At 37.1% G+C, this 17,228-nt stretch overlaps 1 protein-coding gene across 2 annotated transcripts; it reads right to left on the reverse strand.

The window, feature by feature from the left end:
• Positions 1–2,584: 2,584 nt before the first annotated feature.
• On the reverse strand, positions 2,585–17,134 carry LOC113117779 (NACHT, LRR and PYD domains-containing protein 3-like). Of its 2 annotated transcripts, none has more exons than XM_026286698.1 (8): positions 17,005–17,134; positions 14,759–14,920; positions 12,448–12,609; positions 9,317–9,472; positions 6,799–8,661; positions 4,818–4,988; positions 3,313–3,483; positions 2,585–3,125 (listed from the first exon to the last, which is right to left on the reverse strand). In XM_026286698.1, the coding sequence occupies exons 2-8, from the start codon at positions 14,905–14,907 to the stop codon at positions 3,056–3,058; spliced, it is 2,742 nt and encodes a 913-aa protein (XP_026142483.1). In that variant the 5' UTR covers positions 14,908–14,920; positions 17,005–17,134; the 3' UTR covers positions 2,585–3,055. The 2 variants fall into 2 exon arrangements, with proteins under 2 accessions (XP_026142483.1, XP_026142482.1); XM_026286697.1 differs by having other exon boundaries at positions 2,586–3,125; positions 16,976–17,134.
• Positions 17,135–17,228: the final 94 nt, after the last annotated feature.

Genomic DNA, 17,228 nt, shown 5'->3' on the forward strand with positions numbered 1-17,228 from the left:
GCAACATGCTAATCATGCTACAAACATGCTAACGACATGCTAGTCACTTGCTAATCATGTTAATAAAATGCTAGCAACATGAAAATCATGCTAGAGACATGCTAGCCACATGCTTATCATGCTACTAAAATGTTAACAACATGCAAATCATGGTACAAACATGCTAGCAACATGCTAATCATGCTAGCAAAATGTTAGCGACATGCTAGCAACATGCTAATCATGCTAGAAACATGCTAACAACATGCTAGAGACATGCTAGCCACATGCTAATCATGTTAGAAACATGTTAGCAACATGCTAATCATGCTACAAACATGCTAGCAACATGCTAGCAACATGCTAATCATACTAGAAACATGCTAGCAACATGCTTATCATACTAGAAACATGCTAGCAACATGCTAATCATGCTAGCAAAATGTTAGCGACATGCTAGCAACATGCTAATCATGCTAGAAACATGCTAACAACATGCTAGCAACATGCTAATCATACTAGAAACATGCTAGCAACATGCTAATCATACTAGAAACATGCTAGCAACATGCTAATCATGCTAGAAACATGCTAACAACATGCTAGAGACATGCTAGCCACATGCTAATCATGCTAGAAACATGTTAGAAACATGCTAATCATGCTACAAACATGCTAGCAACATGCTAATCATGCTAGCAAAATGTTAGCGACATGCTAGCAAAATGCTAATCATGCTAGAAACATGCTAACAACATGCTAGAGACATGCTAGCCACATGCTAATCATGCTAGCAACATGCTAGCAACATGCTAATCATGCTAGAAACATGCTAATCATGCTAGCAAAATGTTAGTTACATGCTAACAACATGCTAATCATGCTACAAAAATGCTAGCAACATGCTAGCAACATGCTAATCATACTAGAAACATGTTAGCGACATGCTAGCAACATGCTAATCATGCTAGAAAAATGTTAACAACATGCTAGAGACATGCTAGCCACATGCTAATCATGCTAGAAACATGCTAGCAACATGCTAATCATGCTAGAAACATGCTAGCAACATGATAATCATGCTAGCAAAATGTTAGTTACATGCTAACAACATGCTAATCATGCTACAAAAATGCTAGCAACATGCTAATCATACTAGAAACATGTTAGCAAAATGCTAATAATGCTACAAACATGCTAGCGACATGCTAATCATGCTACAAATATATTAGCAACATGCTAATCATGCTAACAAAATGCTAGCGAAATGTTAACAACATGCTAATCATTCTACAAACATGCTAGTGGAATGCTAGCAACATGCTAATCATGCTAGCAAAATGCTAGCAACATGCTAATCATGCTACAAACATGCTAGCAACATGCTAATCATGCTAGCAAAATGTAAGCGACATGCTAGCAACATGCTAATCATGCTAGAAACATGCTAGTCACATGCTAGCAAAATGCTAATCATGCTAAAATCATGCTCTCAACATGCTAGAAACATGTTAACAACTTTGCTAATCATGCTAACGACATGGTAGTCACTTGCTTATAATGCTAGTAATATGTTAATCACTTTCTTTTTTAAACTTCTTAACTTTTCAAACTTTTACATTTTTAAAACTTTTTAAGCTTTTCAAACTTTCTACATTTTTCTAACTTTCTGGCCAGGCTTTTTCAAGCCAACTTAAAGTTTGAAAACAAACTTTAATATCTAGTTATAATTATAATTTTTATTATTAATAATTATTATTTAGGTATAATTTTTATTTGTGTAATGTACACAAAATGACCTATGATTAGTTGGTTAAACTGGAATAGCCTACATAAAAAAGTCAGTAGACAGTCATTACAGTAGACTGTAATAACAGGGCCAGCACTACAGATAGTGCTTCCCTTTTGTTCAAAGACGTTGAATCAGATTTGTAACAGAATCATCAGCCAATCAAATTTTAACATTCCATGACAGCACGCCCTCTGGGACCAGCTGCGTGTGCAGTTCTTCCCCCAGCCAGGGTTGCCAGATTTGACAAAACTCAACTAATCGGTTTTCCTGGTAATTCTCCTGGTAAAATTTACATTCCAGGGGCTAATAGTGATGTGTCGTTCTTGAAAGATTTGTGGGGGTGATTCATTCAGTCGCGAATGCACAATATTCCATAGGTTATGTTCTGCCAGTAGTAATTCACTTGTGTCAGTCAATGCAGTCTTGAGCCGGAAAGATAATTGATTAGTTCTACATCTTTTAAGTTTGGAACTTATTGAAAGTGTAAGCAAGTTATGTTTATATTCAATAGGAGTGAACATCAGGTCAGCACGACGGACAGAAGAAACACCTTAGAATATGTGTTACAAATTTCAAAGTGCTCATTCTGAAAATGAATAAATAATTGCAGTACAAATTCAAAATGTTGGAGAGGGTTTTTTTCACCCCCCCCCCCCAGACTTGACATACACGCAAGTTGCTAGATTGACAACAAAAACAGGAATGAGTGGACTTGATGATCAATTAAATTAAATATTCAAATGTCGCCACAATAACAGACCGGTGTGTTAAACTCTTGGATGTATTTTTAAGATTATATGCCGCAATCTTTAAATTTAAATTTCAAATATTTTGAAAACCCAGTGTTTAGTTGATCCTAATTAGGACTCTTCGTCACAGTTGTAAACAGTACGGCTTTTTTCTTTTGTGAGGGTGTTTGGTGGCACGTCATCTTTAATTCCAGGCAGAAAGTTAAAGAACTCGACACAAACGTCTCCCGGAAATCCTGTATAATTCATCTTTATATTATAACGACTTTGACACTCCTGAAGTGTTTCCACTTCTGTGTCCCATATGCATCAGACGTTTAACCAACGGTCCCTGGACATGAGGTCTGTGACTGAGACTAATGAGGAATTGATATCAGTAACAGTTTCTGTTCAAGTCCACTAGTCACATCACATTAATAATTAAAAAAGGGATATTACCTCAGTACTTTGAGTTTACAGTGTGAACTCTTTAGGCCATCCGAGAGTAGCTTCACTCCTGAATCTTGCAGGTCATTGTCACTCAAGTCCATCTCTTTTAGTGAGGAGTTTGATGATTGTAGAGATGAAGAAAACAGCACTGATCACTTAGATTGCAATCTGTCACTCTAAACACAAGCAAGTAAAATATTGTCATGTGTCTTTCCAAAACATGCAATTCCTGACTGTTTTTCTACTGTCACTAGTTAGTTGAGAGCAGCTGCCAAGTACTGTTTAACACACTGTGGTATCAGATACTGATAGGTCAAATTTATTTTGCCAAGACTGAGTTACATTAAACTGAAAATCACAAACCTCAGTATGTTAAGTTGACATTGTGAACTCTTCAGTCCATCAGACAGAAGCTTCACTCCTGAATCCTGCAGGCTATTATAACTCAGGTCCAGCTCTCTCAGTGAGTTTGATGATTGTAGAGATGAACACAAACTTTCACAGCACTGACCAGTGAGATTACAGCCAGCAAGTCTACAACACAGGATAAAATGTTTTTCAACAAAAAGAAAATGGTGGGTTCAAATTTTGTTTTCTGAGTCTTGCATATTGATCACCTGACAAATATTTTTCATCAGGATGTGAACACTGAATATTAACTCACCTCCAATACCAAAGCACACTGTGAATTAAATGAGTAAACATTATCTATAAAAAATATAATTTTCATATTTGAAGGCTCCCAGTGCATTCTTACAAAGTAAATATCCTAAGCATGCAAATTGTTATTTTAAGTTTGGAACTTATTGAAAGTGTAAGCAAGTTATGTTTATTTTCAATAGGAGTGAACATCAGGTCAGTGCGACGGACAGAAGAAACACCTTAGAATATGTGTTACAAATTTTGAAGTGCTCATTCTGAAAATGGTTTACAAAAATAAAAAAAAAATGAGTCTCAAGTAGCACAGGTACATTCAGCCGATCTCATGGAAATTCATACATATTTTACAAGGTGGCTAATTCATATGAATTCATAAAACTTCACTCATACAAATTCAGATGATTTTTGCTAATTCATGTGTTTTTAACGAGTTGTACAATTCGTATGAATTTGTACGAGGGACCTAAACCTAATCCCACCCCTAAACCTACATGTCACTGGGGTCTACATAAATCGTACATATTATTAGTAAATTATTAGATTAGTAATATGCATTGCTAAGAATTTCATTTGGACATCTTTAACGCCGATTTTCTCAGTATTCAAATTGACTGGTTTTGTGATCCAGGGTCACATGATGATTTTTTAAGTCCAGACATATATTTTAATTTGCTTTGTTCAGTTATTCACTGTGGCTATATAATTAAGATGCTGTTTTTATTACAAAAATGATACATACAGCATGTTACAAAACTCAGCACACATACAGTACAAACACAAATCAGTTTATATATAGTGTTATGTGTAAACTGCCAACCAGAGTTTGAGCTTCATCATTGTTTGCAAACACAGAATTGGTCTATTAGTACTGATTTCCATTGATTTAATTTTCAATACAATCCATAACTGAAGCAGCATGATGGCACTATTTGCCTGCCTCTTGAATGAATCAAGAGAGAATGATTCCGTGGATGATAAGTCTGATATCAGTTCAAGATTTTTTCAGGCCGCTGGATGTTGCAATATACCAGAATAAAGTATTCCAGATAGCGGTGTAATAAAAATCTGGTTTCTTTATATTAACAAAATTTCTTTATAATAACAGAATGGAGGAAATCCAAATCCAAAGTCTTCAGACACACTGGATCAGAACCAGAGCAGATGGCAATTATTAATTTAATTATCAAGTGACCATTTATCTGTTTTACCTCAGTATGTTGAGTTGACAGTGTGAACTCTTCAGTCCATCAGAGAGAAGCTTCACTCTTGAATCCTGCAGGTTATTGTTACTCAGGTCCAGCTCTCTCAGTGAGTCTGATGTTCGTAGAGATAAAGACAAACTTTCACAGCACCGATCAGTGAGATTACAGCCAGCGAGTCTATAACACAGGATAAAATATGGTTTAATATTGAGGAGATGGTGATTGCCCAAAAAGAAGAGAGAATAAAAAATTAATAAAAACCTTCATTTTGGAAGATGAGAAAATAAGTATGTGAAAGTAAGGACTTTATTTTTAAGTGAACTAACAATTTAACAGTATATATTTGTTTATTTAACCTAAAAACTATTAAATGAACCATGGCTGCTTCCCTCTCTAATCTCTTGCACTCTGAAAATTATTGTGAGTGATTATGACAAACAGTTCATTGCAAACGCAAGGGATTAAAACCAATAGTTTTAATTTCAATTCATTCTTGTCATGGTAGTATCAAGAAAGGCACACAAAGAGTCAACAATTCAACAATCAATTCAGCAAGTAGTTTAATATTATCCAGGGAAGAAGACAATCCACATTGACAAGGAGTTGAAACACACCAATTCAAACGTGCAACAGTACAAAGACTAGAACCACGGAGTGAGCTTAAATAAGGAAGGCAGCTGATGACAAACAGGTGGTGGGAATAACTAATGAGCACTGATGAATTAATACTCGAAATGAGGACACAGACGAACTGAAAAGACAAAGGGCCGTATGTATAAATTCGCTCAGGGTAAAAGTTTAGTGTTTGGACTAGGTCTCAGCTCCTAAATTAATTAAGAGAGTTGGAGAGGTCTCCCAACCAATGTAGTTAGGAGTAACAAGACGGCAGCAAAAAGGAGGAGACAAACACTTCCCAATGAAGATTGGGCATGTTGTAGTTATATGAAGATATAGAGTTGATATAATGAGTTCACTTAAAGTTCCCTTAAACCATCGAAATGTATATTTATATAGATCAGTGAACTCGTGAATATGACATGGGAGAGTCTCGGAATGTAACATTTTTATTCTTAAACCCTTATCTTTACTCTAAAATATTTCAATTTTTAAATCTCTATAATACTGTGGGCATAGTTAGTAAGCATGCTGACATCATCCATAGCAATGAGGTCGACCCCACCCTTACTCTTAGCTTAACACTTCTCTTTATTCCTTAGTAAAAGTTTGTCTCAACAGCTTGGTAAAACTCTTTGCTAAAAACTTTGACTACTGTTTAGGAGAACTCTTAGTGGTGAGATTAAATTTGTTGTGAATATGATCCCAGATGACAAAACAAAGTGAAAACACAACAAAAGAGTTCATATCTGTTACAAATGTCAGCAAAGCAGTATCTTGGTTCTAGTTCCAAGGATTCTTATCCAAAAAAATATTCATTCAAATGGAATACAAGAACAGTTAATAATGGTCTTTTTTAAAAATAAAATACATTGACATAACAAGATGTAAAAATAATTACATCATATGAATCAATGCTTATTATTATTATTATTATTTTTTTTTTGCATGTGTTATAAAAATTTTATATGGTGTACAGGAACAAAGCCATTAAAACAAGAGGTGCCTGATCACAGATGCTGCCTTTAACCTCAAATACCAATTCTAAAATTATTATAGATTGAAAAGTGAAGTTGTGACATTTGCCAACACACACACCCTGAGCCATAAACAGTACAGACTTCTTGATCATATTTTCCAAAAGTAGCAATATTTCTGACAATGACCTGTATTCTATCCTCTATATGAATCTCTATTCTCCTAGTAAATCTAAACTGAGTTATGGATTAAGTATAAATAAAAGTGATTTGAAAATATTGTGACTAAACATAAAAAAAATGAGGCTCATCGCCTCCTTCTGAGTTTGAAAAGTTAGACATCTTGTTTAAAAAATAAAAAGTTACACAGATTCATCACATAAATTAATACTCACAGAGCTTTTCTGCAGTTCACCACACCTGGTATCAGTCTCCTCCTACCCTCATCTGATGTGCTGAACTTCTTAATATCAAACTCATCCAACACCTCCTCTGATATCTGAAGCATGTAGGCGATTGTTGAGCAGTGAGATGGAGAGAGTTTCCTCAACGAGTGATTCTCTGATTGTACAAACTCTTGAATCTCTCTGTAGAGAGTCTGATCCTTCATTTCAAGCAGACAGAGGAACAAATTGATGCATCTGTCAGCTGAGAGACCTTCATCAGCCTTGATTGACTCCCTAATGTACTGTGTGATTTTATTGATTGTCTCTGAGCTGTTCACTGTGTGTGTCAGCAGATCCTGTAAGAGTCTCTGATTGGACTCCAGTGAGACGCCCAGCAGGAACCTCAGAAAAAGATCCAGGTGTCCATTTTTACTCTTCAGATACTTATCAACTTCTGATGTTAGTAGGTCATGCACAGAGCCTTTCTGACTGTGCCATGAATACTCTAGAAATGAATTCTGTGTTTCCTCATTCTTGATTACATGGAAATAAAACACAAAGAAAGCAGCTAGAAACTCCTGAAAGCTCAGATGAATGAAGCAGTAGACTTTCCTCTGATGGATCACAGATTCCTCCTTAAAGATCTCAGTGCAAATCCCAGAATACACTGAGGCAGCAGTGACATCTATTCCGCTCTCAATCAGGTCCTCCTCATAGAACATCACATTGCCCTTCATCAGCTGTTTGAAAGCCAGTTCAGCAAGTTTCACAATCACATCTCTGTTAGACTTCAGGAGTTTCTCTGGATCTCTCTGATCATACTTCTGACTCTTTATGTTGATCTGAGTCAGCAGGAAGTGGATGTACATTTCAGTCAGAGTTTGAGGGATTTCTCCACTGTTATCTTGTTTCAGGAGGTTTTGAAGCACAGTGGCTGAGATCCAGCAGAAGACAGGGATGTGACACATGATGTGGAGGCTTCTTGATCTTCTGATGTGTGAGATGATTCTGCTGGCTTGGTGCTCATCACTGATTCTCTTTCTGAAATATTCCTCCTTCTGAGGCTCATTGAATCCCTGAATTTCTGTCACACGGTTGATGTATTTTGAGGGGATCTGATGGGCTGCTGCTGGTCTGGAGGTGATCCAGATGAGAGCAGAGGGAAGCAGTTCTCCTCTGATTAGGTTTGACATCAACACACCTACTGATGAAGACTCATTCACATCACAAACTTTCTGATTATCTGAAAACATCAGTGTAATTCTGCTTTCATCCAGACCATCAAAGATGAACACAACTTTACACTCCTCATAAATCTGTGAGTCCAGATCTTGAAGTTCAGGATGAAAGTCCAGCAGAAGTCTGTGAAGACTGTACTGATGATCTTTAATCAAGTTCAGCTCTCGAAATGGAAGCACACACATGAAATCTACATCCTGATTGGCTTCTCCCTCTGCCCAGTCCAGAATGAACTTCTGCACAGAGACGGTTTTTCCAATTCCAGCAATGCCTTTAGTAAGAACGGTCTTGATTTCATCTTTCTCCTCACATCCTGGTTGATTTAAGGGTTTAAATATGTCAATGCAGCAGATTAAAGTGTCTTGTGTTCTGGGTGTTTTCTCTATCTGTAAAATCTCGTGTTCTTCATTCACTCCTTCACTCTCTCCCTCTATGATGTAGAGCTCTGTGTAAATCTTGTTCAGGAGGGTTTGATTATCTTCTAGTTTGATTCCCTCAAATAATCTCTCATACTTGTTCTTCATGCTGCTTTTGTGCTGGTCTTTGACTCTCTGCCTTTTGAGTGTGTGAGAGTCGAAGTCAATGCAGGTCAGACGGGACGTCTCTGATCTGATCTCATCACCTCTCTTCACTCTGTAGAAACAGAGAGATGAACAGATAAATCTTTAAATGTATTAAAATGGAGAAAATCATTTAAACGTTCCTGCACACTAAACTATGAAACTCTAATATGAAACTGCACCATATGCATACAGAAGTGTCAGTTCAGGCAGGCAGAAAACTTTTTTTTATTTTTTATCTATACAATCAAATGGAGTTTGAAAAATTATTTAGTCCCATTTCAGAAGGTGGCATACTGTTCCAGATCATTTTGCATTTGATTGTCTCAGCAGGTGATAACTGGAGCTGCATACGAATGTGTAATGCATTTCCTGTTGAAACTAGCTGTTGAGCCAAACAAAGCTACAGGGAAATTAACTGGCACAGAAAACGTCCTCCACCCTCTGGAAACATGGGACCACAGTTATAGAAGTTATAAAAACGACGTCCAAAATAAATCTAAATTTGATGTTGAAAAGGTGTCCACTATTGACCACATTTGGACTATAAATAGCCATTACACTGAGGTCCCACGGACATCAACATTAGATGTGGGGAAGATGTTGAAAAAAGACGTCGCCTGGCGTTACACAACAACCCCTTCAATAGAACGAATTTGGACGTCCAAAAATTACATGAAAAATATGTCACTCCGACATCACATTGCGCAGTGGGTATTTATACTCACTCAGGGTTAGAGGTCACTGCTCCATCACTGAAATCAAAGGGGCTCACCATGGATCTGTTACTCTTCATAGACACACAGCTGTGTTCTGGAGATATTGCTTTAACATCCTCCTTCTCCTCAATCTTCTCATAGAAACTCATTTTACAGGCAGTGCTTCTAGAAATAGACAATTAAAAAATATTAATTGATAATTTATTGATTAATTTTGCCAGAAAATTTTTAATTCTTTCTTTCTTCCATTGAAAATAATACAGAAATATTGACAAAAAATACAATGTAGGTCAATGGGAACTGGTTTGGTTTTCAACATTTAATATTTTGTGTTCAGCAGAAGAAAGAAATGCACATAGGTATGTAATGAGAAGGTTGCGTAAATGAATTTTCATTTCTGTTTGGCAGTGTTAATTTCGTTAACGAAGAAAACAACGAAAAATATTCGTTAACAAACATTTTTTCTGTGACCAAGATGAGACGTTGACGAGCTAAAAATAATATCTGATGATGAAATTATACATTAATTATTCAGAATAATTTATGCTGCGTCTTTGTTAACTAGACGAGACTGGACTATAATGTTATTGGAGGACTACCGGACATTCAAAATGCATCCTATAAGCTATTGTCCTTACAAAATGTGTGTCCCTCTCATTGAATTGCGATCGGATAAGGGCCGTTTGCATATCTAGTCTCAGTATGGCAGCCGCAGTGGATGGATAGGCTAATAAACGTGAACTAGCAATCTGAAACAATGACCTTAGCACCCGAAGTGGTAGGGATAAGGTGACCAGATAATCCCGGTTTTCCCTGGAGTCATAATTCGTTGTAGTTTAAATTAAAGTTAGTGAAGGTGGGATAGGCAGAATCGTGCTGATAAAAGTGCTCTCTCTCTTGCACGCGCATGCACGCTCCACTTCCTCAGTTCTCACATACAGCGCGCAATCAGTTCTCAGCACTCAAATACACACACACAACAGTCCAAATGTTTATCATGTACAGTACCTCACGTAAATACACTAGGGTTATGGATTAAGTTAGCATAAACAGCTGGGTGAAAACTGAACGTGTGTCAGTAATTCATGCATGCCTTCCGTCTTAAAAGGAAAGCATTCCAAATTAAATATCTATCTTTCATTGATGTTAAAGAGTAATTTTTTTGAGTGTATGTGGAGAATTATCTTGTTGCTTTGACACCGCAAAAGTGTAACCAATTTACTTTGATGTTCCATGTTTCAAGCGGTCTAATACTAAAGAGATTTCAACAGGTTGTTACTCCTTTATTCCCCAAACTTTGCACACAGTTCCATTATATCTACAGTACATTAACATATTGCATAGGTACACCGTTATTACAAAAAAGTACACTGTACATTGTGGGCTATAAACTTAAGCATTATAATTTATATGTATAACTTAATAAAGTTAACATATTAGATTAAATGCTCCTTTGAACATAACCAAAACATAACCTTAAAGCTAAGAATGGCAAAAACACTTTGTTATATTGGTTTATTCTCTTCACACCTTTAATCAATAATTAAAGTGGTCAAAATATTTTCTGTGGAAGACTCAGGCCCATAAAAAGTCTGTTAAGTCATTTCATTTGGTTCGATGTCCTACCTGCCTCTCAACCTATGTATTTGCACTCCTCTACGCAGCCAACAGCTAGAGTTTGGGGTGTTGCTACTGTAGTAAACTGAGCCAAATGCTGTTTAGCCAGTGTGGAAAATTAAATTTAGATTTCGTTACAGAATTTCAAGAAAAATTTGAAGACTTGCCAAAAGACACAGAGACAAAAAAAAGGGTAAAACAAGGTTAAACCTTGAGGTTGTCTTCTGATTATATAGACACTCACACCACACAGACTGTCACGTCACCCTGGACTACATTTCCCTTGTTCCATTGCACTGATTATGCACTCACCTGCAAGCAATCACAAACACTTTAAGGGGCCGTTCACATATCATGACTAAAAATGCGTGGAAAAAGCAAGGCGCACCGCTTTCAGATTTTTTCCAAAAGCCTTCGGGCACTTGCGCTCCTGAGGCATCTGCCATTGACCTGCTCTTTCCATGAAGACTCAGAAATTTCAGCAAAGGATAAATGGATTTGCAGCACAAAGAATCGCTTACAGTAGCTCTGCTACTAAATTTATTTTAAAAATGGCTATCCATATACAGTTATGATGAGCTGTTCCTTCATCTTGGCTGAGCTTTTAACATTTTTACGGGAAAGGATGAAGCTGACGAACTTGAGCTTGCAAAAGACGCGATATGTGGACGGCCCCTTAATATGAGGCCCTAGCCACTGTTCAGGGCCGAGTATTGTTTGTGTTTATCCCTCAATCAGTGATAGCAACTTTACGGAGCCAGTTTCCTTTCCTAGTTTTCAAATAGAGTCTAGCCTAGTCTTGTTATACCCATCTTGGTTCTAGTCTGTTTATCTCATCCTGTCTGTCTGCTGCCTGCCCTGGAGTTATCGCTTGTCTTGGATTATCTCTTTGCTCTGTTCGCCCCTCTTCTGAACTATTGTCTGTTTGTTTGGATTATCCATTTGCCTCTCCCCCTGGATTACATTCAACATCGATTGATCCATGCTACTCTTGTGTCTTGCCTGTGCTACATCTGTTTGGTAGTGTTCGACCCTGCCTGTTTCTGACCATGTCTTCAAATAAAACTTTGCACATGGATCTGCATGTCTCTTGTCTCACTCACTGTTTTTACAAGATGAAGGAATCTGAGTAATGTTTGAGAAATTTGAGAAATCTGAGAAACTTGCAGAGTTTAATCTCAACATGTAAACTAAAGTAGTATTCTTAATCCTTTAAATTAAAGTAGCCTTTTATTTTTTTGTACTAAAGTTAAATGATTGATAATTACCATTTCTATAAGCTCTATCAGTAAAATTGTTGATGATTTTTCAGAAACAAATCTTTGAATAAAAACTTAACTGAAACCTTTCTTTTTATCTGTTATGAGAATTTGTATGTAGAAATGTACTTATAGACTTCAGAAAAGGCGTTTAAAGACAAGTATTACACCACAAATTACAATTAAGTAGAAAAAGTAAATTCAATGAATAAACACATACCAACAAAAAACAATAATATGTTTAAATAACATGTTTATACTCACTTAGGGTCAGAGGTCACTGCTCCATCACTAAAATCAAGGGGGCTCACCATAGACCTGTCACTCTTCATAGACATACAGCTGGATTCTGTAGATGCTGCTTTATGTTTCTGAACATCCTCCTCCTCTTCTCTCTTCCCATAGAGACTCATTTTATAGGCAGAGCTTAACACAGACAATAAAAATGTAAAAATTAAAAATCTTCATGAATTCTTATGTGACTCAATATTAAAATATAATGTAAAAGAAACTATATTCACACACACAAACACACACAGACACACGCACACACACACACGCACGCACACACACACACACACACACACACACACACACACACACACACACACACACACACACACACAAAGCTTTGGATGAATGCTAATTCAACTCAATGCCCAGTTCAAAAGATTCAGAAACTATTCCTAGAATCAATCTGAGTGTCTGAATCATTTATGACTGCCAGGACTGTGACCCTTCGAACTTCCTGATTCCTCAATACAACCTTGATTCTGTGAGCAGCTGACATTTACAGTCAATAGAGCTGCTGAACCCTTAATGGGCTTGTTTAATCTCTGGGAAATCATTTTTACAGCAATTACTGTGTGACTTTTTAAGTATTCATGGCACATGTTAATTGGATCTGAGTTCTGTTTGAGTTCCTGTCTTTCTGTGCAAATGTAATTTGATCAGCAAGTGCTTGATGGCTGCCAAGAGTTAGATAAACTGTAGAGGGAGGTAAAGCATCAAAAAAAAAAAACTTTTTGAAAACTTGCCAAAAGACACAGAGACAAAAAATAGGGTAAAACAAGGGTAAACCTTGAGGTTGCCTTCCGATTATATAGACACTCACACCACACAGACTGTCACATGTCACCCTGGACTACATTTCTCTTGCTTCATTGCACTGATTATGCACTCACCTGCAAGCAATCACACACACGTTAAGGGGCCGTTCACACATCGTGCCTAAAAACGCGTAGAAAAAGCAAGTGGCACCACTTTCTGATTTTTCCAAAAGCCTTCGGGCACTTTGCGCTCCTGAGGCATCTGCCATTGACCTGCTTTCTCCATGAAGACTCGGAAATTTCAGCAAAGGATAAATGGATTTGCAGCACAAAGAATCGCTTACAGTAGCTCTGCTACTAAATTTATTTAAGATATTTCTATCCATATACAGCTATGATCAGTTGTTCCTTCATCTTGGCTGAGCTTTTAACGTTGTTACGGGAAAGGATGAAGCTGATTGGTTGGTTCTTGTCACATGACCTGCGGTGCGCTTGTGGCTTTCTGAAAAGTTGAGATGTTTTTAACTCAATGCGGTGCGGACGCGCCTGAAAAAAACGAGCGTGTTTGCTTCCATTATTAGCGTGCATATCGCGCGCCTACATTTGAAATAACGAACTTGAGCGTGCAAAAGACGCGATATGTGGACGGCCCCTTAATATGAGGCCCTAGCCACTATTCAGGGCCGAGTATTGTTTGTGTTTATCCCTCAATCAGTGATAGCAAATTTACGGAGCCAGTCTCCTGTCCTAGTTTTCGACTAGAGTCTAGCCTAGTCTTGTTATACCCTTCTTGATTCTAGTTTGTTTATCTCATCCTGTCTGTCTGCTGCCTGCCCTGGAGTTATCGCTTGTCTTGGATTATCTCTTTGCCTTGCCATTTTGGACTCTGTTCGCCCCTCTTCTGAACTATTGTTTGTTTGTTTGGATTATCCATTTGCCTCTCCCCCTGGATTACGTTCAACATCGATTGATCCATGCCTGCTTACCGGACTACTCTTGTGTCTTGCCTGTGCTAAATCTGTTTGGTAGTGTTCGACCCTGCCTGTTTCTGACCATGTCTTCAAATAAAACTTTGCACATGGATCTGCATGTCTCTTGTCTCACTCACTGCTTTTACAAGATGAAGGAATCTGAGGAATGTTTGAGAAATTTGAGAAATCTGAGAAACTTGCAGAGTTTAATCTCAACATGTAAACTAAAGTAGTATTCCTAATCCTTTAAATTAAAGTAGCATTTTATTTTTTTGTACTAAAGTTAAATGATTGATAATTACCATTTCTATAAGCTCTATCAGTAAGATTGTTGATGATTTTTCAGAAACAAATCTTTGAATAAAAACTTAACTGAAACCTGTCTTTTTATCTGTTATGAAAATTTGTATGTAGAAATGTAATTAGAGACTTCAGAAAAGGTTTAAAGACAAGTATTACCCCACAAATTACAATTAAGTAGAAAAAGTAAATTCAATGAATGCACACATACAAACAAAAAACAATAATATGTTTAAATAACATGTTTATACTCACTTATGGTCAGAGGTCACTGCTCCATCACTAAAATCAAGGGGGCTCACCATAGACCTGTCACTCTTCATAGACACACAGCTGGATTCTGTAGATGCTGCTTTATGTTTCTGAACATCCTCCTCCTCCTCTCTCTTCCCATAGAGACTCATTTTACAGGCAGAGCTAAACGAAAAAAAATTAAACATATTTATGAATTCCTTTATGCCACTTAATATTAAAATATATTGTAAAACAAACTATATTCACACACACACATACACAAAGCTTTGAATGAATGACCATTCAACTCAATGCCCAGTTCAAAAGATTCAGAAACTAGTCCTAGAATCAATCTGAGTGTCTGAATCATTTATGACTGCAAGGACTGTGATCCTTCGAACTTCCTGATTCCTCAATACAACCTTGATTCTGTGAGCAGCTGATATTTACAGTCAATAGAGCTGCTGAACCCTTAATGGGCTTGTTTCATCTCTGGGAAATCATTTTTTACAGCAATTGTTGTGTGACTTTTTAATTGTTCATGGCACATTTAAATTGGATCTGAGTTCTGTTTGAGTTTCTGTCTTTCTGTGCAACTGTAATTTGATCAGCAAGTGCTTGATGGCTGTGTGAGAAAAAGTGTAGAGGAAGTTTAAAACTGACAACCATAGAAGTGCAGTATGTCACTTCTCTGACCAAGACCTGACAAATGTGGATTCAACATGTTCAGTCAGTGAAAACAAGTAACAATCAATGCTAACAGAACTAACAGTTGCATCACAGTCTGGTATGGGAACTGCACAGTTGCTGACCACAAGGCACAGCAGACGATTGTGAAAACTGCCCAACGCATCACAGGGACTCCACTTCCAGCTATTGAGGACTTACAGAAGAAACGCTGTCTACATCGAGCTTGCAGCATTCTCAAGGACTCCTCTCACCCTGACCTCAGACTGTTTAACCTCCTGCCCTCCGGGATTTGCTTCAGGAGCCTCCGGACAAGGACCAGCAGATTCAGGAAAAGCTTTTTCCCTATAGCTGTCTCCTTACTGAACTCTGCCTTCTGACACCCCCCACAACACATACACAGACTACTCACCTCTCTTCACCACTACATCTGACTGATTTATTTATTTATTTACAAACAAGCAAAGAACAGTAAACATGTTATTACTTACACTACTGTCTGTTCATCCAGAATACTGAGTAATCCATTTGCACACTGAAATATTTTATATGCACTTTACAGTCCATTTACACTGTAAATTATTTTCATATGTTCATAGTTTCTGCCTATAGTGTACATACACTTAAATAATCCATCTGTATTTATAATGCACCTGTTCACAGTACATCTATCTGTATATCATGCTGATAGTATTTAAAATCTGTAAATTATGTCCATAGTACTGCCTTATCTATATATTTATTATACATTTGTAACACATTGTAGACCTGGTATATTCTATACTGCTTATTGCACTTCTGGTTAGATACTAACTGCATTGCATTGCCTTGTACCCTACATGTGCAATGACAATAAAGTTAAATCTAATCTAATGTAATCTAATGTAATGTAACAGGCATAACACTGGTCAGACGAATCCAGACTAAGTGTCTGTCAGTACTGTCTCAACATTGAAGAACATCAAACACAAACTTCATTCAGTTCACATTTGATGAAAAATACCATTCAGAAATTGTATTTATTTGCTCAGAAATACAGTAAAAAGTAATATTGTAAACACAGACAGCTTTTCTCTCCTGATGTTGTTTGTTTTCGTCTCAAAACCTGTTGAAACAGTTTCACTTTTTTTATAGTTTCACTTTCGTCAGTGTTACATGACCAGTATGTGGCCCTTGAATATTTGTTAGAGGAATATTCTGGAACTGAAACTCTATTGACAGCATCAGTGGCCAGTTGTTGATTATCCAAGTAAATAATTTCAACCCATCCCTCAATCTGTACCAGACGTGTTTCAAATAATGCTCTCAGTTCACCTGGTAGGACAGAACCACCGTCTCAACACTGAAGAACATCAAACACAAACTTAATTCAGTTGATAAATCCATTCTGTCTCTGGACAGCAGAATTACACTTTTATTTTTAAACAGATTAATTTTTCATAAAAAAGCTTTAGGCTACTCTCCCGATGTCGTTCGTATTCTTCACAAAATGTCTTTTGTCTTTTGAAATAGTTTCACTTTTGAATTGATTCAACTTGTTTATATTATTACCTGTTCAATAGAAGAACGATGTAAATCACCTGCTCAGTTGAAGCAGTTTTCTTAATTTCTGAAAATGTTCTCAGCTAATCCAAATACAGACATAAATGCATGTCGACAGAGGCTTAATACAGGGGCGCGCAACTGGTCTCGTCATTCACCTGTCTTCGTTTTGAGTGACGTGCTGGTTGATTGACAGGAGGCGTGGCTATCTATGACTGTGGTGTGTGTGACGTGAGATCAGAAAACGCAGCTGATATCGTTT

This window comes from Carassius auratus, chromosome 17, assembly GCF_003368295.1.
Source record: "Carassius auratus strain Wakin chromosome 17, ASM336829v1, whole genome shotgun sequence".
Classification (NCBI taxonomy): Eukaryota; Metazoa; Chordata; class Actinopteri; order Cypriniformes; family Cyprinidae; genus Carassius; species Carassius auratus.